At 40.5% G+C, this 26,993-nt stretch overlaps 2 protein-coding genes across 2 annotated transcripts; both read right to left on the bottom strand.

Moving 5' to 3' along the window:
* Positions 1–472: 472 nt before the first annotated feature.
* On the bottom strand, positions 473–15,882 carry NUB1 (negative regulator of ubiquitin like proteins 1). The gene is made up of 15 exons (XM_084281415.1): positions 15,705–15,882; positions 12,789–12,906; positions 12,537–12,698; positions 10,450–10,508; positions 9,837–9,907; positions 8,803–8,985; positions 7,227–7,315; positions 5,771–5,877; positions 4,706–4,892; positions 4,242–4,349; positions 3,894–4,046; positions 2,830–2,976; positions 2,498–2,596; positions 1,558–1,750; positions 473–1,147 (listed from the first exon to the last, which is right to left on the bottom strand). The coding sequence occupies exons 2-15, from the start codon at positions 12,903–12,905 to the stop codon at positions 984–986; spliced, it is 1,839 nt and encodes a 612-aa protein (XP_084137541.1). The 5' UTR covers position 12,906; positions 15,705–15,882; the 3' UTR covers positions 473–983.
* Positions 15,883–21,055: 5,173 nt separating this feature from the next.
* LOC311207126 (uncharacterized protein C9orf152 homolog) lies at positions 21,056–25,952 on the bottom strand (the record flags this gene model as incomplete). The annotated part of the gene is given in 3 exon segments (XM_084283027.1): positions 21,056–21,133; positions 21,135–21,640; positions 25,724–25,952. Coding segments are annotated over 3 exon segments (813 nt in total).
* Between the last annotated feature and the right edge of the window lie 1,041 nt (positions 25,953–26,993).

The following is a 26,993-nucleotide window of genomic DNA, read 5'->3' as shown; positions in this document are numbered from 1 at the left end:
CGTTCCCACCAGCTTCAGCGCCTCTGCCTGGAGCAGGTAGGCCATGAGCTCCCTCTACCGCGAGACTGAAGTTACTGGAAGTAGATAAACCATTTTTAAGAAGAGCTAACACGGTGAACTTGCCTTCCAGGTGGAAAGGAGTGCTTACAGAACAGAAACCTGGATGCTATAAAAGGCACTCAAACCCAAGTACTTCTCCACAACGTTGAGAACCCATTTAGCCGGGTACAACCACTGCCAGAGTGGCTGAGCTGGGTTTTGTCCAACAGCCAGTTAAAGAAACTGGTCCGCGTGAAATTAAACACTTCAATCAACCTGAGGTATGTCAGGTACCTGCAAGAGGAGGAACAGCTGCTTGGGGAAACTGGTTATTTAGGTACAAACCGAATTACACCCCTCTACACAAACACACAGCCTACAGAGGGGTTCCTGCAGCTTTTTAAGAGCAAAGAACGGAAGACTGGCCAAAAGCTGAAGCAGCATATCGTTATCTTTATTGCCTGTGTAACACCTGCATGAAGTGACAAGCGAGATGCAGTATAAATCCATGCACGGATACATAAATGACTCTTAGAAATCTTTCAGAAGAAAAGAACGGTTTGTAAATAGACACCTCTCCAGCCTCATCACCTAGGTTTCTCATTTACAACCGGTTTTTAAAGCTGGTATTTTAAAGTGGCATAGAAATGCTTATTTACCTGTATTCTAAGTGAATCAACTTATTTCACAATAAAAATATAGTTAAGTTCTATTAAATTTTCTTCTGAAAATAAACGCTTCTATTTTTTTTGCTATGACAATAAATTACAATGTATCACAAATGTAGGCTTTAAGCAGATTTATAAATACGCAGGAATTAAGTGTTTCACCTATAGTTTAACTGAATTCGAGGCATTTAGTAAGAGATAAGCTGAAGATGCGTTTATAATCCAAACTCAATTTGTCAGGGGAAAAGCATGTAACTGAAGTAGAGGTAATGAGATTTAATGCTGTGGTACTTGTATATAGGATAAGTATTCATGAATGATCTGTTCTTCCTCCTCCAGTGTTAAATCCAGATAATCCTCTTCATGTTCAGGAATATCCTCCAGGATTTCATTGACTGCATCGGTCTCCATGTCTTCGTCTGTCTGTGAGCTAGAAGAACCTTCAATAAAAAAGAAAAACAAAACCCCCCAAACAGTGGTGATTTCATTGCTGGAAGTTTATACCTTCCCTCCTTCATCAACACGACTGCTTTACAAGAACCAGTTACTGTAAGTGGTGAGTATCAGTTACAGCTGTATCACAGTAAGGGATATGTGGTCAAATCAGCTACTGCATCGCACAGATTTGGAATAAAACTTCTTAGCAATCAAAAATCAGGTATCAGCAAGCCAAAAAAAGACATCTACAGTGCTGCAGGTCCAGAAAGAATGACAGTCTTAGCTTACTGCTCTCTCTCTGAAGGGTACAGGCAGGGAGAGGTTGGTTTGGTTTTAATTCTAATTGGTGTGATGAGTACAGGTAGGTGGGAGTGATTAGTGATAGGTGCTTGTGGCACGCAGGAATTCTTACCTGCAGACTCTGTGGGCGAGTCTTTAGATGAAGCAGATTCTTCTGATGGACTGGACCCTTCAGAAGACAGCTGCAGGGAGGCAGGCAGAACTCCCCCATAGTGAGCAAGGGTCTGGGAAGCTAAGTGGATGTTGCCTCTAAAGACCTTTAAAGCTTGCTTTGCTGACTCGTGGCTGAAACCCATGTACGTCAGCTACAGGAGGGAGGAAAAAAATAAAATCAGTACATATGGAGAAATCCAAGCTCATTCAGCACCAGTGACTGACAGGAATCTGACTGTGTGTCTGACAGTCACTCCTCTCGCACAGAGGAAAGCGTTGCATACCAGGAATTCCAGGACACTGACTCTGCCTTACTGGAACAGTTAACAACAGGGCAGTGACCCATTAAAGGAATGGGGATGTTGGGCAGAATCAAGAGCCTCTTGTTGAACATCAGACCAACTCTTCTTCTGTTTTCAAAAAGGAAACTTCAAAGCACTGCAGCACATTCACATTCCTGGAATGCTATTTACTTTTCCTACTCAATCTGGTTTTCCTGCCTATCTGACACTAATTGCAGAGCCACACAAACTGCTGTGGAGCTTTTCAGATGGCCTGTGGTGAGAAAGACACAGCCCAACTCTTTCCCTTTTGCGCTACAATATGCTTTTCTCATCTGCTGTCTTTTTAGGGTTGGAGCATTCAAGTGCACACATTTCCCTTAGCATTTGTGCACGACAGCTTGGTGTGAGGGGCAGGAAGTAAACAGGAATTACAATTCAGCCGGAGCACGAGTTCACTGTGAGGGGCGGATGTGAGATAATGGAAGTGTGACCGCTCACGAGGGACATGGCACAAAGAATATTTGTGCAGCTTCGCTTAAGGAAGATCTGGAGGGGCTGAAGACAATTCATAAACATGACTATGAGCTCCCGAGAAAGAAAAGAGGTCTGACTCACTTGATCAATACTTTCTTGGGAAACTTGAAACTGGTCCATGGCCACGGAATCATCGTCGTCATCGTTTTCCAACAATAATTCTGGATTGTCCAGAATAAACTACAGTAAAATAGAGAGGGGTCAGAATAGAGCAATGCAGTCGTATTAGTCCTCGGAATGGATCATCTTAGATGATGTCTGATTCACTGGGTCAGGAAGCAGTTCAGTTGTTACAGTTCAAAAAAAAATGGTAGCTCGGAGCTAACCACTACATAAGGCAGAAAATCTGCTAAGAAATTTAAAAAAAAAGTACTTTTTTTGGTACAGAAGCATTGCTCCTAAAAACCACTTACCTTAAAGGCTTGGTCCAGGTTTCCTTGTGCATGATGAAGAGCTACTTGAGCAGCTCTCTCTGAATAGCCCATACTTTTCAAGGTGTTTATGTCCTCTAGTCGCTGCCTTCTTTTAGCTCTCTCCTCCCTCCTTATCTGTGCTTTTTCCTGCAAGAACACAGCATTACAAAGCTAACTGTGCATGGCAATGCTTTGGCCTTCCCCTGGTGCATATGGGCTTTCTTGGATTTACTTCTTTGTGTTTGAATTTGAGAAAAAAGGATTTTTTGTTTTAAATATAGATATTGCTGCCAGACACTCATCCCTAAATAAAGTTGTATTCCCATGAGCAAGCACCGTGGCTGTACTTCTGCTCTGAAGTCTCGGCAGATCAGATTCTTATGCCATCACAGCTATTATAGGCCCTGTGTGGTAAGTGATAAACCAGTCTGGCAGATGGGCCCATAGATGAGACTTGCCAAGGACACGCAGTCAGAAGCAGGCATGTAGCCAACAAGTTCTGAGCCGTTTGACTTTTCTATCCACGTTTCAGTGCCTGAAGTCCAGAAGTGCCACTTCGACTTACCAAAAGTGACTTCAGGCGCTTCAAATCTGGACAACACCCTCAGCCTCTTTCACACCAACACAGAACAGCCTTCTCTCCTTGTGGATCTTGTAAGTCTTTTAAGCCCAAAGCCATACAGAGCGGCCTCACGGTCACCCTAACAGCACTTTATTGTGCAACCTCCTGTCTTCCATGCCAGTCAAGCCCAGGAACGATAACTTTCACCTCAGTGACTTTGTTTGCATACAAGGCAAGAGCTGAGTAGCAAACACTGTACTACACTGGAAGGGTTTGCACCAATCACAAGTCTTTGGCTCTCTCATCTCAAGTGTTTTGGGATAGAGCTTCTCTTGTTTTATTAAGTTTTGGTTTCAAACTTGTGGCAGCAGATGTCAAGCTGTTAGTTCCAGTAACAGCGCCAAAGCAGAATAATCAAAGCCCTTAATTTAGCACCACGGTGCATTAGTCACGCAAGGCACGATCTAACAGACACCCCAACAGACACAGTCCTGCACCATACCTCCCTCCTGTTGGTGATGAGGTTGGCAGCGTGCTCCACGTTCCCATGGCACGCTCGCAGGGCAAGGCGGGCTTCCTGTTCGGAGAATCCCAGGAGCGACAGGCGATAGACTTTTTCAGGATCTATGTACAGCTCTTCATATAAATGAGATGCCTGCAGGTAAAGGGAACAAAAGTGGTGTTATCAATACTGTTGCTGACATACAAATGGAAAAAAATGTTTTTCTCCATTTTTCTGAGTAAGCAAGGAGCAGGCAGGTGCAACACAGAGCCCAAACAGAGCAGCACTTTTCCTTAAACAAGGTTCCTAATGTGAAAAACCTGAAAGTTTTCCCTAATTGTGTCTTACCTTCTGAATGTACTCAGCAGCCTCCTTTTCTCTGCCGCTGTGATAGTGTCCTATCCCCTGAAGAAGGTAAAGCCGTAGAAACAAAACCTTCTCACGACCATAGCTTCCCTAAAGAATTGTTAAGCAAAGGTGGGAAGAAGGGGAAACATAAATGAGAACAGGAATCTATTACTAAGAGAACACTGTACACACAAAGAAAACGTAGTCTCTAATATACAGCACTTTGTATGCAGATAAAGCATCACGTCTAGAACAAGGACATCTGTGCATATAAGCACATTTGCTGTGGTCTTGTTGTCACGTCCAACACTTTCACCGTGCTGGCAGTGACACAACTAGATAACCAGCTAAGGAAGCATGAGGAAACATTAAACTTCTACAAGAGGACCTTGTAATATCTGAGTAGTAACTGAATATATGTAGAATAAAACAAAGCCATCCAAACTGAATCAAAACCAGCGTACTTTGATATCAATCAGCCTTTCGTGGTTCTCCCCATAGCACCTCTGGAAGCATCTATGGGCTGTGGTCAGCTTTTTCTCGGCATCATCCAGGCAGTCCAGCTGCTCCAGGCGGAAGTAGCACCACACTATGTCCAGCTGCAGCACTGCGTAGTTATCGACGGTGTTCAGCAGCTCTGTGCTACACTCACTGGAAAACAAAACTTTAGTTTTTAGGGGGCGGGGGAAAGCAAGGGGGTGGTTGTTTGTTTTTTTCCACACTTTTTTTTTTTTTAATACTAATGAAGCAACATGCTAGAAGTATGTACGCTCACATATTTGAGGAAGCACCTGCTTCTTATCTGAGGCAAACTGACACCAATGGAACTTTAATAAAACATCGATCTCCCAACATATTCACTAATACATAGGACATGAATGATAACACTACACCTCCAAGAATTACAACAGTCACAGTTAATTTTGTTACTATTCAAGCATCTCTTTAAATGCAGAATGAATTAAACCCCATGTAACCTTTAAGAGGACAGAGATCAATCATCTTTCTCAGCGCAAGTGATCACGCTGGGTTCTGGGCCGGTCTCCTTGCTCCACACAGATGAGAAGCAGATGGGGACAATGATACTTTTGGTGTTCTCAAAAGAGCAACTTAAGGTTCTGACTGCTGACCTCAAAATAGTTTACCTGCAGAAACCCTGACGTGGTTACTGACCTCTGCTATCTGTTCCACCCTTTGCAGGAAATTATTCCTTCACAGGACCAATTGCAAAAGAGTAGCTGCATCTGCCTCTCCAGCTACAGCAATTTATAGCCCAGTACATGAATATTGATGGTTTGTTTATGTTATATGAAAGACTAAACTGCCCCGTGGCAGTATCTGTTTCAGCTGTTCTTCACGAAGCCACCTGTCACCAAAAGTCAGAGCCTTTGTCTGCTATTTCCCGTCTGCAGAATTAATCCTGGGCAAAACAGGCCCTGAATTACAGGCACAGGCAGAGCTAACGGTGTTCCTGTATTTGGTTGAGAGTACAGGAAAGCCAGCTATAAGGACTCAAAAAAGGTTCTTACCAGAAGTGTTTATCAGCATCCAACAGATATGGTAGTGCTATTTCATATTCTTTCTTCTTCATTAACGCTCTGCCCTTCTCATGATAACCCATGGCCAGCACAAGTGCCTGAAAAAATGAAGTGCCCATGAAAAACATATGGAAACATTTCTGCACTCCCTCCAGCTCACTTTTATAACTGAAAAGACTTATCTAGATAATCCACTAGTGCCCTTGTTCTTTCCAAAAAAGCACCATTCTATCAGTTCAGTAAGAGCAACACTATTTCAACATTGCTTCATCCTTTTCTCCCAGCTACTAGAATTAAGGTACTGCCTAATTAAAAGCAATGAATGCTACTGACACATGAGATGCTGTACCAAATTTAAGTCTGAAACTAGATAGATTTTCAATAATGACTGATAAAAAGCTAAGTATTTTGTAGGTCCTACACTTCCTAGCAGTATCAATTTTGTTTTGCTTAGCTATCAATGCTACCTTGTAAACTTTAACAATTCACCTCCTGCTAAACCTCAGAACTGAAAATTAAATCTTGAACGTGGCAGGAAAACACTCTCATTCCTGCAGCATGAGAAATGGAAATACAAATAATATTTCTTGATAGAAACAATCTGCAATAGTTCTTCTCACCCATATTCAATAGTGATGAAAGCTGGTGTGATTGCACTTTTGATTCTTCAACTCTTAGGGTGAGTTACTACTTTCAGCACTTTATCACAACAATATGCGCTGGGGGAACAGGCAGTTATTTTTTCCAATCATCCAGAAACTCGAGATGAACCAGAAAACTGATGCTAGAGCTGCAATTAACACATGTTGGGGCCTGCTCATTCCCCCCCCCCCCTTTTTATTTTTTTTTTTCCAGGCATAATTCCAAGCAGTTTGTAGAGAATTTTCTATTTATCTTCACCAAATCCAAAAATCTGAAAAGACAGTGTCTACCACAACTCTTCTGCTTCAGCAGCCAACATCAGGTGTGTCACTCCTACTACAATTCAATGCACGCACCCAGCCAAAGATTTTCAGCTGAGAATGTTGGCCTTGAACGTGAACAGATTTAAATCTGAGAGACTCCCGATTTTGTGAGACTCAGCAAGTTCCCAACTGAAACCGACTGAGCCTAAAGAACAAGTTATTTTCATGTGGTTCTCGGGCAACTCAAATTTAAAACAGGTGGTATGCTATAACGAAGTTACAGCTCATCTTAAAACACAAAAATAAGGCAAGATTACATCAATTATACTAGCAATTAGGGGTCTGTCTTGAGATGACTTAAGTATCCCCAGTTACAGAGTTTTTCTTTTATTTCAAAATTATTTCCGTTAAGCATACACCTACTGGACCCAGCGTACAATCCCCAAAAAGTCTGAGTGTATTTCAATCTCACATTTGACATACTTCACTAATTAAGCTTTACAAAGCTACCTTATTACCTTTGTAAGATATTTTTTACTTACTTTTTTAGCTTGAGGAGGAATCTCAATTGACCTCCCAGTCTGATTAGCTATATCTAGATATGGAGCAGTATCTGGATCCAAGTACTCCTCTGAAACATAAGAAAAAGCAGTCTTAGTTTCAAGTACCACCTTCCAGCAGAATAACATTGCTGTCATAAAATTATGTCATTAAGTGCATGGTTAAACAAAAAGTAAACAAACCCAAAAATTCTGAATTCCATATGACGGCTGGTTTGAGACAGATCTACCACCAATGTTGTCAACCAGCCAAGCCCAAGAAACTTTTAGGGCCTCTTACTTAGAGAGCTGTCTATGAGCATCCAGAAATTTATGTGAATTGTAAAGAGTTTTTTTCAGAAGACAAAACCACCTACATTTTACGTGATATGACACTTGAAATACTTCATCAAATAAAGCTTACAGAATACAAGGAAATCCTCAGCACAGCTGATAAAAAAACAAAGAAAAATACAGCTCAGTATTTTCCATTCCCCATATATTTAATGTTTGTGACCAAACTATCAATTTTGTTCTCACCTACACTTGATTTAAAATAAAAAGATGTTTTTCTTATAAATAAAAGACAATTAAGAGAAGTTTGCTGAGATTAAAAGCTTACAAAAGGTTTGTTAAGTCTTTTTTAAATTTCACATAGCTTTGAAGAGAGCCTTGAGCCTATGAAACAATTATGGACTCCATGCCATACTGTGGCATTATGCTATAACTGACAGTGGTAAATATCTTTAAAATGCCCTATACAGGATCCAAGGCTTGGGATCTAAATTACCCCTTAAGTCAATAAAAGGAATCACTTCTTTTAATTTGTCCAAAATCTGACATTACAGTAAGAAACGGGCTGTCACTGGGCGTTAAAAGCAGCTTTGTTCACGTATTTTTGTTGCATTTGGCAGGAACTCATTACATACTCAATTTCAGTTTCTTGTTTGTGGATTTTTTGAAACAATAAAGTAGCAAAATGATTGAAACTCACCATCTAGCAGTGCAATTCATGGGCACACTTAACCTCATTTTGAAAAATTATTACTGTTAAATTGACTATATCCCTTTAACTTAATCCACAGTTGCTAGCAATCAGCATCAAACACAATGAGAAAAGAACAGCCACATTATAGATCAGAGTGACAAGAGAGCTGTTCTGCACAATGAAACCATGGTTACGCACAGCCATATCTGAGTTAAACTACAGAGAAGTGTGTAATGACTTATAATACATTATTCCACTGTGCTTATGTGTACAATAAATTTGAAGCCTGTTCGCAGAGTTGCCAGTCCCCTAACTGTCAAGTGTCAATTAAATAATAATTGATTCATTTTATGTCCCTCTCAAAGTGCCAAATATTTTCTAGCATTCCAGTTTTATATGAGTCAGAGTAGAAGAGGCAGTTTTAAACAACTTAAAATGCAGTTTTCAAGTTGGTAGAAAACTGCACCAGTATAAGCTGAAGTCTGGTCATGGAACAGGTACTCTTCAATGCTGAAAGGCCATTGAGAAGACAAGTTTTGATCAGCAAGGCTTAACAACCAGCTCTCCACCTCCAAACCATTTCTGCCTCACCTCTCTCTGCTAGAATTTCCAAACCCTTCTTAGTCCTTTGCATCTTGTCACTGATGTCTTTCTCTTTCTTGCGCTGAAGTTCCTCTTCCTGAACCTTTCTTTTAGTTTCCTCATCGCTCTGTTCCAGTTGAAGCACCATCACTTTCGCGTTGTGAGTTACACCCTGATCTTCAAGAGTTCTTCCTGTAAAATAAAGTATGATGAATGAAATATAAATACTAAGTTTACAAAGAGAGACCATTTTATGTTGTACTGCCTCTGGAAGATAAAAAAACAACCTAAACAGCTCCTTGCCTTACTTGCACTGTACTGGAGAACTACAGTAATTACTAGACAGTGGTTTTGACTGAGTACTTGGGTCAACTACTGACATCTTCAGCAGAAATTCAGAAACTAGAAGCAGACTGGCATTTTAAAAATGCTTTTAAAATGTCTGGTATGTTTCTTTGCTTGCTTTTTTCCAAAGAGTTCAAGAAATATGGAGTGTTTCTATTTCAGTTAGTTGATCTCCAGGCAAAAAGTGGAATAACGTGAGGTTAAACAACGTGTCCAGAATCATACACCACAACAGTACCAGGACAGATGAAGTGGGAATTGAAGCCAAGTTCTTATTATCAAGTTTATGGCTTTACCTACATCTGACCTCTTCCAAGGGAACTAAATATGCTTAGGGAATCAATAAAAGGAAAGTAGCTGAAGTTGAACATGTGTAAGACATTACAAAAAGTTTTTGAATGTGCTGTTATACAATATGGACTTTGGAGAAGTTTATGGTTTCTCTTAAACATATTTTGGGCGTTTCAACACTTAATAAATGATGAAAATCTACTTTCTGAAGGGATTCATATAATCACTCTAATTCTTTCTGAGGTTTTTGATCATTATGATTTCTTACATTTCCTATAGAGCAAAACCTGACAAATATAACTGCTATTCCTTGGGGATTTTAGAAATTAATAAAACTGCAAGAAACTTTGCCTCTGAGAAGCAATAAAATTGAAAACACAGAAGTATACTCAACTAGAGATACATACCCAGGTCAAGCTGCTTCTTATTTATGATTATTTTGATGGCATTTTCTTTTAATCCATGTTCCTGTGCTATCCTGTGAAATAAATCATTGCACCCATTAATATAAATTTGTAAGGATAAACAGTGTTTCTAGAAAATGAATGCGTTCATAACTGGTTTAACCTTTTGCTACAAAAGGCTGCTGGAAATAAAAATAGCATCAGAAAGCTTTCTGAATCGCTTAGGGAAAAGATGGGATGCAAAATGGGAAAAGCAAAACAGGCAGAAAAGAATGTGATTTTAGTACGGTTAAACATATAGAAGGGAGAGAAGCTGATGGCCACTGCTCAGCAGACCCGTTACAGATTTGGAGCACTGATCAGTGGTGCCTTCTCAGGTACTTGCTGGTGACTTATAGAGGAAAGTCCCCTTCCACAGTTGTAACTCTTCTTTTTTCTGTTAAACTGCTTTTTACATGAAGAACTGCCCTCTGTATCACTGGGCATCCTATTCAGACATGCTCAATGCTAAGAAAATGCTCAAGATAACATGACAAATAGCACACCATTTGTAGTTTAGTAGTGTATGACAGTATGCTACTTCAGAAGAGAAGAGCCAAAAGGTGATTACACTTACTGTGATCTGAGTTCCTTGCCTGTGATGAACAGGCTGGTTTCCAGTGGGATTTTTCTGCTCTGTAGTAATTATATTGGGTGGGGTAAGGAGGAGGGAAGGAAAAGAGCATGATATCAAGACACTTTGGACATTTTCTTAATTAACTGTTTTACAACAACTACGATTTCTTTCTCAAATAATAATCATGTTAACAGGGTTATGGCTTGGCATACATATTAGTAATTTCTGGGCAGGGAGTCTTGCACTTGCTATACAGTGCTAAAAATAAGCATTACCACAGCAGAAGATGGAGAATTAGATAAATCCAAATTCAGAACCAAACAATTTAAACTGACTAATTTAATTATGCACTTCCAATCTGAACTCTGCTTCGTAATTATGCCACTCACCTGTGACTGGCTAAGTTATGATTAATTCCTTATTAGTGTGTCTGGTCCCAGATTAGATAAACTGGAATTTTAAATGAATTAATTCCCTTATGCCCAGTAGCATTGAAAAGAGAAATTATGAAACTATTTGTTTGCCTTAACTGCACGGCAATCACTTAACACCCTCTACCCTTTTGCCCATCACATCCCCTAGTAATTAATTTTCACTACAGGAGAGAGAACAATTACGACTGTGCTGTGTTTTTTAAATTATTCGGTAACAACAACAAAAAATCCTTCTGAAGCAGGAGGTTATCATCTAAGATCATCATCTTCAGTAGAAAATATTGCCCTTTTCCAGAGTGACTATCCACTTCTGTTGCTGATGACAATCTTTAAGCGCCCCTGAGTAGGGGAGTTCTCTTTTCCTGTTATCAGAGCGGATGAAGACATGCAGCACTGGGGAAGATGCTGCTCCCTCAGAGTGGGATCAAAACTGTTAACTGTCTGAAAATCACAATTGTGCTTGCCAGAGACTGGCTTTGTATGCACTACTAAAAACCCTAACCAAGGGCCCGTCCTCTGCCCTGTGACTGACTTGCACAGGGCTGAAATCTCCCAGCCTTCAAAGCCGAGCAGCTGTGTCCAAACTGATGGAAATCAGTCCCTGGCCCACGTCAGCCTTACACTGCACCTGGCCTGGCAGAATACCAGGTGGCCTGGGCAAAACTGCCTCAGAGATGATGCTAACAACCCACAGGATGCCTGACTGTGGAACAGCGGCCAGCCGGCCCCGTGAGAGTTGAGCTGACAAGGGTAGACATAGCCACAGAACCCAGTAGGGTGACCTGCATGACACAGACTTCGTCAGATTCACTTCATTATTCTGTTTTCATGCATAGCACGCACCAAAGGCTGAAGCCTGGCTTTAAAAAAGCAAGACTTAGTGAATTCTAATGATGTCAGGCTTTTTGGTCTGGACTTAGAATAGACGCGTACCTTCACAACAGAAAACCATCCCTCTCCTTTCCAAGTTCAAACACTGGATGTACCTTAAAGTAGGTGTAGTGCCTGGGCTGGAGGAGTTAGACAAGGATGATGTAAAGTCACTGTAAGAACCCTGCCAAATGCCACGGTTAAAAGCCAAAGCAGTTCTTTCCAATATCATCATCCACACGCAGCTAAAGATGACACTGCATTCAAGCTGCCTATTGCACTTAAAGTTTTTTTTTTTTTTTTTTTTTAAATTAAAGCTGTCGTTCAAACAACGATAGTGGTAATAAAGTGATATTCATATGCTAATGCAACTTTAGGTATTTCACAACAGAAAAAATATATCTGCTCTTTACTGCTAATGTGAGCGGTTAAGTCAGAAGGAATCAAATTGAACTAGACAGATGCTTAAATCTAATGTACTTTTCTTAATTGAAAGATCATTTCTCATTAAATCCTAAAGGAAAGACAATTACTAATCTCTCAATATTATATTCAATTATATTCCTTTGCCGTGCTATTTCCATCTATCTGGGAAACTAAAATATACCTACAGAACTTCTCCCCAATGTATTTTTTATACCTCAGCACAGATCTCTTATGCAAATCACCCCTAAAAGTTAAAGAAGTGAAAACATTTGAATTAGATACAAAAAAAATAGTACTTAAAAGGCCATAATCCTATGGCCTAGGTACTTATCCTAACTTTTCTGCAGTGACACTTACTTTTCTTCGAGGCAGATATATATCAAGTCTCGCAATCCCAGTCACTTTAAAATTTTCATTTCCTGTTCCACGCTCAATTGCTTTACATCGTATTTCTTCAAGCATATTCTCTGCATCATTCTCATTGATATTCAGCTTGGATGAATATTTCTGTGCAAGCTCCTAAGGAAACAGCAAGAAAAAAAACTGGCAAAATACACCAGTAACAGGACATGAAAAGCACATGACACCAACTCAAGACAGAATATTTACCTTCATCTCTTCACCAGCTTCCTTATTCTCATTTGTGTATGGTGGTTTCCATAGCTGAATTTTGTCTTCTCGTAAGCAACTTGTCAGTTTTGCTATTAAATACTTCTTTTGTGCCATCCTTTTAAAACAAAAGCATTGTTGGAAGGAAAAAGAAAGGAAAATAATCAGTCTTTTCATATAGCTTTCCTGTATTAAGATAGTGTTTTTTTTTTTTACTGAGCCTAAACAATATTGAAGAACTCTGTAAAAACAAACAAACAGAAACAACAAAAGCAAACAAACAAACAATCCCCTGAGTATAAAATGCATCCCATGCATTTTGGTGATGAGGGGAATCTGACAACCAAACTATTATCAAAAACCCTAGAAAGAGTGTGAAAGCTGGACTGAGACAGAGCTAATTCAGGAGTCTCCTGCTTTGCACCTTGGTATTTCAAGCAAAATTAAATCTCTTCCTAACCCCTCACGTAAAATGGAATTACAGAATGTGCTGATTCATCAGCCTCTGTGATACAATTCTTCTGCCCTGCCCTGGAAAGGGCTGCTCATTCCAATCCCCTTTTAAAACATTTTTTTGCTGTACCTCTGCCTTTCCGCTTCTCCTGCTTCCTTGCTTCAACAGCCTTTCTACACCAGTGGAGGCTGAACATGAATTATAACCCTCTTTGGCAAGACAGAAAGGAGCTATCAGGAAGAAGCATCTCAGTACCACGAGCCTCGCCATGAGAATACCATAGGGCAAAGTTCTCATCCCTCTGGCAAAGTGAGATCTGCTACAGGGATGACAGATCTTTGTCTCCCCAATCTCAATCGCTTGACAAGAAAGCATGTTGAACAGTATCATTAAATGGAACTGTAAAATTCTGGTATCACAACAATGAAACAGCAGGGCATCACTTGTCACAGTCCAAGAGATGCTCTTCCCACTCCCACTGCAAAGTTAGAAAAGGCACAAGCAACATAAAGAATGGAGGCTGAGATTAGAGGTGATGTGTGCTGTAAATCTGCAGCAGGCGATGAAGTTCTCATCACTGGGGAGAAGATGGTTGTGGCTGAGCAGAGCAGTTCCCTGTCTCCCAGGTAATAGTTTAGGCTGAATTCATCACCAGAGGTTATTCAGCTGAGAGGAAGCAGTAACCTCTGTGAGGGAAGCAGCATGTCCCTGAAAACTAAGCAGAACAAACAAAAACCACAACAAGAAACAGGGAAGGCAGAGAGAGGGCAAGGAAAGGCAGATGCAGTGATCTCGACAGAAAAAAAAAATCGATTTGGATATTAAAGCATGGAGCACTTGGCTTTTGGACATTTGGAATCATATGCAAGACATCTTTTAATTTATATAGAAAGGCACTTAAAAAGTGTTGGCATTTGTGCCCTGAGATTGGCATCAAAACTGATTAAGTGGTTTCATTTTTCTTTTGAGAATGGTTTCATTTTCTTATTCTTGTAGATCAGCACAGAGCTCTCAGGAAGAAGGGGACAGAATAGGAGAATCAGATGCTACCACCCATTTGCACAAAGCCTGTTCCTTGCTTAAGGCATGCTTTCTGAAAATAAAGCAAAAACAACAAAAAGACACACTAGGCAAAAATCCAACAGCTCCTAAATTCACTTGTCAGCGGCATCTCAGCCCCAGCTTTAGTGAGCTACAAAGAATCTTTGAATGCTACAAAGACAAGAGTCTCTTCTAGAGAAGAGCCAGAGTGGCTAACTGAAACAAGTGGGGATTTTAACAATCCTTCTGCATTGTTTCCTATCATTTACATAGTGTCTGGCCAAACCAGGTGAGGCAGCCCAGCTTTTTCTTGCTGAGATGCTGTTGTTACCTTACAGCTACAGCAAAATATGGCATTTACAAGCAGAACGCAACAAACACATTCCATTTTCCAAAGATTGTCTTAAAGTTACTGACAGAGCTGTTCTCCTTTTCCAAACTATGTCACGTAATTCCCATTAATAACTTTAAACACGGAGTTTTGCATATTTAGGGTATGCTGAATAAGCGCCTCATACCTATATATAGTCTATTTAACATAAACCTAAGAAACAAACAGGTATCCACAGCTTTGGAGCATCCAGACAAAGTCTAAAGTTGCAATAAGGTTAAATAAGGCTACAAGTTGTACACTTACCTTTTTATGAATATCCTATTTTATAGTTTTGTACGTTTGTGATTTCTTACTCATCTACTAAGCCAGAAAACAACACTGCAGCCTCCGATTAAACTTACCCTTTCCCATCCTGCATAAAAAGAAGGGGCAAGTTTCCCTTTCACAACCAAAAATCTATCCCTCTATATGTAAAATATCTCCCGTTTTTCATAAATTAATATTTCAATGTAACCAAATTGCAAGAGGATCTCTAACGATGCCTTTGTGACTTACCTCGCCACCAGCCAGCACAACAAGTGTGCCTGAAATGCTTTCACTTTCGGTAAGGGTTTAAAGGGACTTTCTCAAAGCTGTTTTGGTGAAGAATTGGGAGGGGCTTTGGGATACCGGGGGGGAGTTTTGGTAGCTCGGGGGTTATCCTCTGGGGCCAGCTGGCCTCATAGGTGAGAGAAACGAAAATAAATATAGAAATAAGGGTGAAAAAAGGAATTTTTAAGGGAAGGGGGAGAAGATGCTCAGTGAGGTCATAAATAATAAATACCACAGCAGTTATAATTAATATTATTGAGGTTATAATAAAGAGATATGGGTAAAACAGAGGCTCCCTGGAGCATCTGCTTGGTACCCCCGCAGCTCAAGGGAGGCTGCGCAGCCTCAAGCAGCACCACGGGCAAAACCACGAAGCACTTTTTTTTTGTTTTGGCACCCCAAACCCCTGTCACCACCATCACCCCTGTCACGACACCATGGCGACAGCCCCCACCCCCAAAATCTCCCCGCGCCCTAAGAAAGGGGGGGCACCCACCTGAGCCTCCGCGGCAGAGGCCGGGCCTGGGGGCCCAGCAGATCCCTGAGGGGCTCGGGTGGGGGTCTCGGGGGTGCTGCCCGGCTGCCCGTCAGCCCCCCTCGGGGACTCCGGGGGATGGCGGCCGCCTCCTCGGCCTCACGGAGCGGGCGGCGGCCGCCGGAGGCCGGTTGCCTCAGCCAGGCCGGAAGGAGCCCGGGGAGAACGGGCGCGCGTCACGTGGGTGAAGCCGAGCCCCCGCCGCCATCTTAGGGCTTTGCCCTCAGTTTCGGTGGGGGCGGATTTATTTTAGCAATGTTAGGTTGAAATCAGGGATGAAAGAGTGGGGGCTTGCTTAGTTGTAATAAGTGTTTAATTAAATAATAAATAAATTAAATAATTGTAGATTTATTTAATCAAATAATAAATTAATTAATTAAATAATTTTAAATTTAATTAATTAAATAAATAAATTAAATAAATAAACAAATAAATTAAATAAATGGCTAAATAAAGCAATCGTAATTATCGAAGCCAGGAATGAAAGGCTGGGGGGGTTGCTTAATCGCACTCCAATAGACGTTGCTGAGTTGTCTTTGCTTACCTGCTGTGCAAATGAACCCAAATGAGGAGTCTCAGGGCCCCTCCCAAGAGGATGTTTCCTGACAAAAATGGGGAAAACCTGTCTCAAAAACCAGCTGAGAACAACCGTGTGGTTTGGACAAGAGCCAAGGAGCAGCTGAGTCTGTACAAAGGCAGGGGGTCAAGCAGTGGTGATGAAGAGGAGTTATCGGCCTTCGTCCCCATGACCCCCCAATGACCACCAGCAGGCGCAGATGGGAGGAGTCTGTGGAAATGACTTCTTGGAGCTAATTTTAATACAAAGCAGAGATAGGTTATTCATATGTATAGGTGTATTGGGAAACGTCATGCATATATAACTTTTTCCTGTATATAACCAAAGCAAATCAAGTGTTGAGGTGTGCATGCACTTGGGAGCTATCCCAGTGCCAAAATAAACCACACACCTACTTTCTAACTCATTTACTTTGAGTTGTAGAGTTATTTCAAGAATCAATGTCTGCTTGTCCCCTCGAAAATGATTTGGAGAACAGATTTGTGCTTGTTGTGCAGGTGTTAAAATTAAACTGGGTTCAGAAACCTGAGTGGAGAAATACATCGTGTGTTGTGGTCCATGGGCATGCCTTTTACCTCCTGCTGCCATCCCTGTAGTGCCCCATTGCTGGGAACAGGCTGTGAGGCCAGGTGGGCTGTCTGGTGCTACACTTGTACCAGAGGCTCCCAAAAGTTTGCAGCTCATAGAAACACAGAATATCCTGAGTTGGAAGGGTCCCACAAGGACCACTGAGTCAAACTCCTGGCTCCAGGTGTACCCAAAAATCAGAATTCAGCTTGCTCCTGGAACCCTGTTGGGGCCTGTAAAAGACATCATTATTTCTGGTGTAACCCATTAAAAGAATGCTTTAACTTGTGAGTTGATACTCTCTTGTGCCCAGTTGTCCCAGTAGCTAAGGGATTTTCTTCTAACTGCTCTGATAAAGTTAAAGCGCTGCCCAAGAATATTACTTATTCCAGAACAGATGGCCCTGCAGGTCAGTCCTTATGTAAAACATATTCCTTACTCAGTCATGAAGCTAGGTGGGGGTGCTGCATACTGAAGCTTAGAAAATGGGAACTTCATAGGTACTGTGGTTCGTGAACACGACTCTGAACTAGAATTTCAGGATTCCAGGCTCCCCCACGTGCATAAATCATTCAAGTTTGCCCATGGGTGAAGTAAGGGTATTGTTACTGAACTTGCTTTTATGACAAGTCTTGAGTTCAATGCTTGAAACTCTGCTGAAGCTGAGTAACAAAGTGATGGTAGTTACTCCCCCATGATCTCCAAATATGAAGAAGCTCCAAACAGCAAAGGGTTTTGCAAATCAGGAGCACTTGAGAATTGGGACTTGCTAATATCTGAAGGTTTCCATTTTTCTTCTCATGAAATGTGTCCTTTATTTCATTTTCATTTATATGAGGGCTGCTTTAGAGGGGAAAAAAAAAAAAAAAAAAAAAAGAATTCTCCTCAGGCAATGTACCTGTGTAACATTTCAGTCTCCTGAAATGTAACAACTTTTCTCAGAACTAAAAATACTCCACTAACAAGTGAAAATTCGTTGAAATTTATCTTCCATAATGACCTTAGGAATTAAGCTGAAAGACTTCTCCAGAGGCAGAATGCCCTTCCTAATTAAGCTCCAGCTAGTACAAAGCAAAAAGCAAGCAAGTTTGCTGGAGAACACTCAGGAAAGGCTGAAGTGTTTGCATGAAAGTGCCTACAAAGGATTGAGTTACTTAGTCCATGCATAAACTTTCACCGAGTTTTAAATCAAAGTACTCAAGGTCCATGTTTAATTAAGATAACTAATTCAAAGCACTTTAAAAACAATTTAAAAGTATTTGCAGAAAATAATATCGCTAATTTAATCAAATAGGTTTATAGAGTAGGTAAGTGGCCAGATAACATTTTAAAATTTCTGTGATAATGATTTAAAAGTTTAGAAGTTGCATTCACTGAAATGTTTTTGACTATTTTACTGCAAGTACCCAGCCAATATGACCTTAAATTAAATTTTTAATAGTTCTTATAGTGGCTTCTTGCTAGCATGGGATTTTTTTTTCAGTTATTCCTTTGGCTTTATGTGATTCTCTTATGGTCTACAGACTTGGAGATGCAACAAAAATAACACTCCAGTATAATGAAAGGCTGGAGTACAAATCAATATACTCTGTAATAAGAAAGTCAGGTAAATAGAAAGCTAACGTGCATCACATAGTTCAAAAAAATCATTGTCCCTCAATATTTCTCTCCAGGTACTTTCTTATGGCTGGTTATTTAGTATTTTATCCCTGTTGTACCTATACCTCTTATTCATATCTGTTTTATCTATTTTTTTTCCTTTCTAATCTTTCTTTAAGTACTCTAAGTACTGTTTTTGTTGCTGTTTTGGTTTGTTTCTTTAAGTGTTTATGATTGCTTATTGATGTTTCATGCCTACACTGAAATAGGAATCGGTATCTGAGCTGGAAACCAGTCTGTGGCAAGCCAGTTTATTGAAAACATCAAAAAAAAATTTGAAAACACTGAAAAATCACAGTGAATGCTTCTACCAAACTGATGTCTTCAATCTGCTGCTTTTACTAAAGATGAATGAAAAATTCTTGAGGAGTTACTGGGGCATACTCATCACTATCGGTAACAGCTGCTGCTTTTCAGCGTGGCATCTCAAAATACATTACTAAGCAAGTCCTGAGCAAGAAGATCAGTAAAAGCTACTGAAGTATATCTTTAGAGAATTTTGTTAAGGAACCTCGATATTCTTTTGCCTTTCTCGTAAGAATGGTCACTTCCAGGAGACAGTTGCCTGCCTGTCTACTGATGTTGGCTGGATCAGTGTGGGACACGAGAGAATTTAGGTCTGGAATGGTGTTGAGTGGCACAGAAAAAAAGGAGGCTTGGCAAGAGGGGTTAGAACAGCATTATATTCTATGATATTCTTTAATTTTCTGCGCTCTTACGAAACACCGTAGTACTGTGTGCCATGGTACTGGGGTATTCGCACAGGGATTGCATCCAGATCAGGGGCCCCCAGCACCAGCAGGACAGGGACTTTTGGGGTGAGTCCAGAGGAGGCCACGAGGATGCTCAGAAGCTGGAGCAGCTCTGCTGTGGAGCCAGGCTGAGGGAGTTGGGGTTGTTCAGCCTGGAGAGGAGAAGGCTCTGAGGAGACCTCACAGTGGCCTGCCAGGGCCTGAAGGGGGCTGCAGGAGAGCTGGGGAGGGACTCTTGGTCAGGGGGTGTAGGGATACGACAAGAACTAATGGTTTTAAACTGAAAGAGAGTAGGTTTTGAGTAGATACAAAGAAGGAAATTCTTCACTCAGAGGGAGGTGAGGCCCTGCCCCAGGCTGCCCAGAGGAGCTGTGGCTGCCCCAACCCTGGCAGTGCCCAAGGCCAGGCTGGATGGGGCTGGGGGCAGCCTGGGCTGCTGGGAGGGGGCCCTGCCCATCGCAGGGCATTGTAACCAGGTGGACTCTGAGGTCCCTTCCAACCCAAACCATTCTCTGCTTCTGTACTTATGGCTATAAACCTCCTGCAATGGAAGCATAGGCTGTGATGGCTGTGTGCCAGATGGCTCTTTGTAGGGCTGTGAAGTTTGTGGGCCATCCACCCAATCCTTCTTTTGCTCTCCTCTTAGGGCTGTGGTAGATGTGGAATAGTTCAGAAGAGCCAGTGGCTGCCAGGGGTATAGTTCAAAATCAGTCCTCATGAAATAAGGAGACATCTCAACTCTTCAGTTTTCCTGAAACTTACCTGTCAGAGAGACCTGTCCTAACACTTGCCTCCAAAAGTGGGCGATATGTAGCACGTTTTCTTTTTTCATTGAAAAGCACCTGGGACAGTCTCCTTTGACAAAGGTGTAAAAGGAAGGGAGACAGAAATAACAACTTCCTTTAAAAAATAAAAATAGCATGGGTTTGTGGTACAGTTGTGCCACAACAGCAAACATTAAGCCTTATACATAAGAAATTGTGTCACTGCAGTTATATTTGTGTAGGTTACATCCCCTTTGAGTGCATCCAGCTGTAGCAGCAGAAAGGTGTGTTATATTTCTGGTAAGGAAGGTATGTTGCTGTAGGGTATTGGGGAATGAAATAACTATTTCAGAATTTTGTTTTTTTAATGAAATTCTGGGGGCGGAATGGAACCAGCAGTATGTTTTAATAGGATTTACATATAGGGAAAAGGTGCCATTTACTATATCCCATTAAAACAACAATAGAAATGAGCACAGGTTTTATTCATTGATTTTAAAAATACACTGAGAAGTATCATGAATATCTTTTCAACGTTCCAAAAGGAAAGATAATTATCGAATCATGTTTACTGTATAAATCACCTTCAATACTGCTTCATTACTTATTTGTCTAGTCAAATTGTACCACACTGAAATTTAGCCAAGTTGCTTCATTAGCAGTTTTGCTAATCTTTGCTCCAGCTCTTTCAGGTATTTCGAATGCTGTTGTGATAAAATTTTAGTTTCTAAAACAAGTAATCTGAAAATAGAGAAGGAAACAAACAAACAGATAATTGCTCCTGTATCTGGAATAGCAGCAGAAGTGAGTTTCTGTTGCAGTCCAGCATCTTCATTACAAAATGTCACTTTACATTGGACTGTAAAGCAACAGATTACTTAGAGAAGATCTTCCTTGACTAATTAGGCCTTCAGCAGGTTGATCAGGGTAACTAGGAAGACTGTTTTGCTGTTTTAAGCTTTATTAATTTTTTTTTGGATTAAATTTTAGGTATTACCGAAGGTCTTCATCGTGAGACGTACAACCCAAGCCTCCTTGCTGCTTCGGAAATTCTGGGTGCTTTTTTATTGGGGAAAGGGTAAAAGTCTAGCTTGTGGCAAGCTGGCGTGCATTTTGTAGAGGAAATGTATTGCTGCATCCAAACTGCCGAAGCGGCTGATTTCGGAGGAGGCTTTGGGCAGCTTTCTGCAACGTTGCTGCCGTTCTCTTTGCTGAAACCGTTCACCATGCTCGAACTTCCCAGCTGACTGAGCGCGGATAGTTCACCCTCACCTTTTAATTCCTGGTGCTGCAGTGGGCTGTTTTCCTTTGAAATCAGTCTCTGGTTGTCAAAACTGCACGGTCCATTCCTGCAGTGAGAAGGATCCCAGGGAACTTCTTGACAAGGGGCTTGCGCCAGGCGGTGAATTCCCAGGTGAGTGCGCCACGGTGAGTTGTCTTGCACATTGCCATTGCTGGTCACCTCCAGTCTGACCTTTCTGATGGGAACATGTTCTGTAAATGACTTCGATTTTCTAACTTTTTTATTAATTAAAACAGCACTGACCATCGATTCTGGGAGAACAGATTCCTGTGCACCTGCAAGAGAATTGCATATATGCAATTTATTACTGTGGCAGAAATTAAGGGTCTAATTTCTGTAGCACACACTCCTCCTTTAAAGCTCTTCAGCTGAGTTTATCTGTACTCTTTCCATCTTTGACTGAGAGTAGTACAAGTTCGTTTGATGCCAGATTACGGAGTAGAAGTATTTCACGTTCAGTTTTGAGGACATAAATGCTACGATAGGATCAGTCAAAAGATAATGGAGATTTATCAAGTCAATATTGATCTAAGCACTACTCTAAGACTCATTAACAGCACAGATTGAGAATTGACTTTTAGTAATTAACTGCTTGTAAGCAAAAATTCTTAAGGTGAACGAGGGCTTGCTCTGTGTGTTGATAGGTACTGTGATGTGAGAGAGAAAAATGTTTAATTCAATACTGCTTGAGGCTTGTATTCACAACCTAAAAATCATCTGAAAATTTCTTCTTTTTCTGAACAAGGGTCATTAACACAGAGGTGTGTATTTTATTTTTTAATTGTATTGTTTTCCATCTCTATGGCTTAATTTCTCATGCGGTATGAAAGTTACTGTTAGACACGTATAAGATATTAAGGATAGAAATGCTAACGCTACCTTAATTACACATAGCAGCCATCAGATTCCTGAACACAACTGGCCTGTGCCTTGGAAATGAATAGCAGCTGAACCATTATACTAAAGATAAGCAAACAGCGCTGTTGTCATTGTAAGTGCTAATGAAATACACTTCAGTTACTATAAATATAGTTTAAAGTAGGAGTAGGAGTAAGAGAATGCTGACCTTGTTTACAGGGTTGAGTTACAGGAACTGTGTCTGTTGCAAGAGGAATTATAAAGCATATTGAAGTGAAAAAAATAGAGTGGTGATTGTGTTTTGAAACAGGAGAGCTGAATAGCTGCTCTAAAGAATTGTCACCTTGAATTTGAAATGAAGCTGGTTTGAATAGGAAGTTGCCTTAAAAAATGCATGCGCACACAAAAAACCTTATAGCTGCCTTTCATGCCATTTAACAAGGACCTATTTGAAGATGTCAGGACCAGCTGATATACTGGCAGTAAATGGTCCTGTGCAACAGGGCTTCAGCTGAGGAGGGGCTTCCATCACCATCTCTGGCTCCCACTGCTCAAGCAGTGACATCGGCACAGTTTCACTGAATTTTTTCTGCTCCCTCAGCTGGCCGAGTAAGGTTGATCTGATATGGGCTGCTTGGTGGCTCTTGGCAGTGGGAACCACGTGAGCCCACTTCTTCCATCCTCCTGCAGTGCCACCAGGAGAGAAGAGATGAAAGGACATGGCAAGTAGAGGTACGGATGTGTCTCTGCACATGTCTATACAGTGAAATACGCTCAGAGAATTTCCTAGGGTGAAACCATTCTTAGAGATAAGATCACACAGTGCTCTATTGTGGAGCAGTGAGAATCAAAGCTACAACTGGACTTTGCCCAGGAAATAAAGCTCAGCTTGGGGGCTGCAAAAAAGTTCACTTGCAAAGGAGATCCTTCTAAAGCCTGCAGAACAGCACAGTGCAGCACCAACCTACAAAGCAGGGCTTGTTCTTCACTTGTGAGACGAGAGGAAGGAGGAACTGAGAGACTGAAGGGATGCAGCTTTGCACATTTTTTGTGGGTATAACTACACTCCTGGATGAACTGGCATTGATAGGCAATGTCAGGTATTATCTAGAACCATTTGAACTGGTCATCAGGAGAATTCCAGGCTGGCTTGAGCTGATCAGAGAGTTCAGGGTAACGCACCAGTCCAAGTCAAATAGCCTGAACTGGTTTTCGGTTCAGGTTTGATTTGATTCCTTGGCTGCAGGTGTGGCACACAAAATTGAGCAATGAGCTCCGATAGGAATGTCCAAGTCCTCTGTTGAATTAACAAACATTCAGCACTCTGAACTTCTAAAGAAAGCTTGAATCAGATCTTTGATCGTTGGAAAAAACGGATTATTTTTTTAATTGCACATAATAGCCTTGTTGCAGGGTTGTCTACCATGCGGCCTTTTCTATGTCATCATAGGTGCTTTTACGGTTGTGAAGGAATAAAAGTTGATCTTGCTTCAAGTTAGCTTGGGAAATTCTTGGAGGAGATTTCTGCAGTCAGAGGCCCAGTGTTTACTCTGTTGCCACTGCAGTGCTCCAAATGCTATTTTAATTCCTACAGCAAACACTGCTTTTCTGCTTCGCAGCCAATGAATAATGAATGCACTGCTGTATCATCCCCTACCTGGGGAGTTTCAAGTCTTGTCAGCTTTTCTTCTCAAATAATCAGGAACAGGCAGAAGTGTGACTGTGGCTGTGTGTTTTGGGGAAGGAACAGAAGAAAGTTGTTTTCAGGTGGCTTACCAGTTAGTAACTCATTATTTCTTAACAGCTCTGGTTAGTTCAAGCTTGTAACTGAAGGAGCAGAGGGCAATATGCTGTCTCGATGTGTGTTGCTGCTTGACGTGCTCTTAGAAACTGATTCATGTAACAGCTTCAAAGTGCTGAGCTATGTAATAGGTTTTTCCAAATTCCAAACCATAGGAATGCTTAAGATTAATTCTCAGGACACAGAGAACTCAGCACAATAACAACAACAATCAGCTGCTTCTAACTGCAACATTAATCCTTTCCACATGGCTTGCTGAAAAGTTCAATGCAGAGGGTTGTGTTTTTGTGGATGTTTTGGTTTCTGTGTATGTACATGAAAACATGTAGGTGAACTTCTAAATTTTAAACTTCCTAGAAACTGTACAGCCCTGCTTTATCATTCTTTAAACTTATATTGCTGTACTGGAAAAAAAAATAAATAAAAGAGGCTACATTCATTACATCTGAAGTTTCGTCTGAATTTCACCTAAATACAGACCTCTGCTTCCTTTCTTTACCTGGTTTTGTTGTTGCAATCGTTGACTAGATGGCCTGTTTTGTCTTCATGTTAGTTTCCTTCTCATACTTGATAAAATAAGCCTGTGTATTCATATCCTTTTCTTCCTCACAGAGGCTTAAATTCTTTTAACATTACAATTTCTAGACATTTGAATGAAATGATACTGAAGAAGTTAATCTGTTTTATGGCTCATGATGTGTTTTTTCAATTGTTTTGATGGTAAGGTCTGACCACCAAAATCCAGAACTGCTGAAAAATGTAGGGGAAATTGTAGAGAATGAAATAGCCCAAGTTCTGCATTTGTTGAGCTAAATATTAATATTGGAGGTGAAGGAAGCAGGTTTTGCATATTAATATTACATTCATTCATTATTACATAATATTACGTTCAAAGACAACTTCATTAATGGAGTTAGTATTCTCAATATAACTTTAACTTAGAAATGAAATGAAAACACATCAGAGCAATATGGTAAGCAGCAGTCTAACTAAAAACTTCAAAGAAGTTGAATGTTTGTTTTGTAAATGTTGTCCAACATAGCAGGTAGATGATTGATACTTCATTACTTTTATATTTATTTAATTTATATATTTTCTGAGCTATGTGCAGTGAAAATGCTTTCAGAAGCCTTTTCTTCAAAGATTGTATCTTAGTTACCCACTATGAGAGTACATTTTTTTTGTTGTTGTTAATCAAAAGTCCAGCTTATGCCTGATATTTGCTATTACTTCTTTCAGTCTTGCAGAAGGCATTTCTCTACATAGGTAAAGGAGAAGAGAAAAAGAAAGAGAAGACCCAGCATTGATTGTTCTGACAGAAGCATTCAAGAAAGCAGAAATGTTGCAGAGTACATCGCACAAATAAACTGATGATAGATGTGAAGTACGTGGCTCCTGTAAGAGTAAGCATCAAGATTAAGAACTCTACTTTCCTGACTAAAACCTTATATCAAATACGTTCACCTGTTTCACATTCACGTTAGTGTTTCACTGCTGTGAAACTGATTGATATAACCATAAGACTGCCCTTTAGTGAAACGAATTAAAAAAAAAAAACACACAACGAAATGACAGAAAAGGAATTCACTTTGTACCTCTCTTGAAGATGAGAATAAAAAGAACAAAGAAAGTTATTCAGTATTTAAAGTAAAAGTTTTTACATCTACATTTACATTGTTTCCTAGAAATCAGAGCATACCTGTTTTAAATACAATAATGTGTGACTGCAGCTTTTGCTTCTGTTTTATATGGTCGTACTGCTCCTCAAGTAAGGTTACATCCATCTTGGTTGGCTGCTTATCACAATCTGAAGCTTGTTGCTCTGAGGTATGAGTCACTGAAAAAATACCAGTTATGTATTTGTAAGCCTTTACCATCTGTTCCCACAAGGAAGAAAAACTCATGCAAAAGCAGGCCACTTCCTTCATTGTGCTGGCAAAAAAAAATAATAATAATAATACAAAAAAAATCAAATATGAAGCATCTGAAATCTTCCTAAATGGAGAAGCAACTTTCTTCTGAGTATGGTGATTTCTTTCAGAAGTTGTGCTGTCTACTCTGAAGTCGTGGATATCCGTCAGCTTGTTCTTGTGCAGCGTGTCTTGAGCTCCTGCATACAGGGTTCATGATTATGACTGGATAGTTAGATTCAATGTTGACTTAAGGTTGTGAGCGCATGAGGCTTTGCCAAAAAAAACAGTGAAATACAAAACCTCATTGAACACAGTCAGGTGCAAAGAGGGCCGGATAATACTGGTTTATATAGTAATGTTAATTCTTAAAGGGATGCTGTCGTGGTGACCTGCCCATGACAGTAATTGCATCAGGAAAAAAATCTTTCCTCAGGTTTCTTTCTGTGTATTTTGTGCCTTTTCCCCCCTCTGCTCTCCCTTCCTTAATTTTCATCCAGCTTCATTCTTGTTGCAGCTTCTTTGGGCAGTGGGATGGGGACTGGACTGAGAACCTTAATAACAACCTTGTTCTTATTGCTCCCTTTTCAGAATGTGTTTGAAGTATTCCTGGGTGCAAAGACAAAACAGTGTGTGCCAATGACACTTGAAACTGGGAAGCCAGAGATAGAAATTCCTTCCTTTCACTCATTCATTTTTTTCTGCATTTCTATAAAATGAAATAAGCTGCAGAAATAATTTATGTACTGAGAGCTGAATAGACTCTTTGAACACGTGGTGAGCCACATTTTAAACATTCTTACATGTTACAGTGTTATCTAATAATTATATTAAAAAAAGTGCATGGCTTTGGATCATGTCAATTAAAGTATGAGACTGTCTGAAGTATCAGCTGCAAGTTCCTGTCCCTGAAATATCTCCTCTTGATGCTGTTAGAAGGGTCCAAGAGAGTCGCATGGGAGAAAATAATGCTGTTAAACAGCAGAGTCAATATAATTGTTCAGCTGCTAGGTTCCTTGCGATGAGAAACATTGCACAAAAACAGTGTGAAAGGGCAGA

This window comes from Netta rufina, assembly GCF_964035555.1.
Source record: "Netta rufina genome assembly, chromosome: 2".
NCBI lineage: Eukaryota > Metazoa > Chordata > Aves > Anseriformes > Anatidae > Netta > Netta rufina.
The sequence above is the reverse complement of the archived record's forward strand: the minus strand, read 5'-3'. Positions and strand labels throughout refer to the sequence as shown.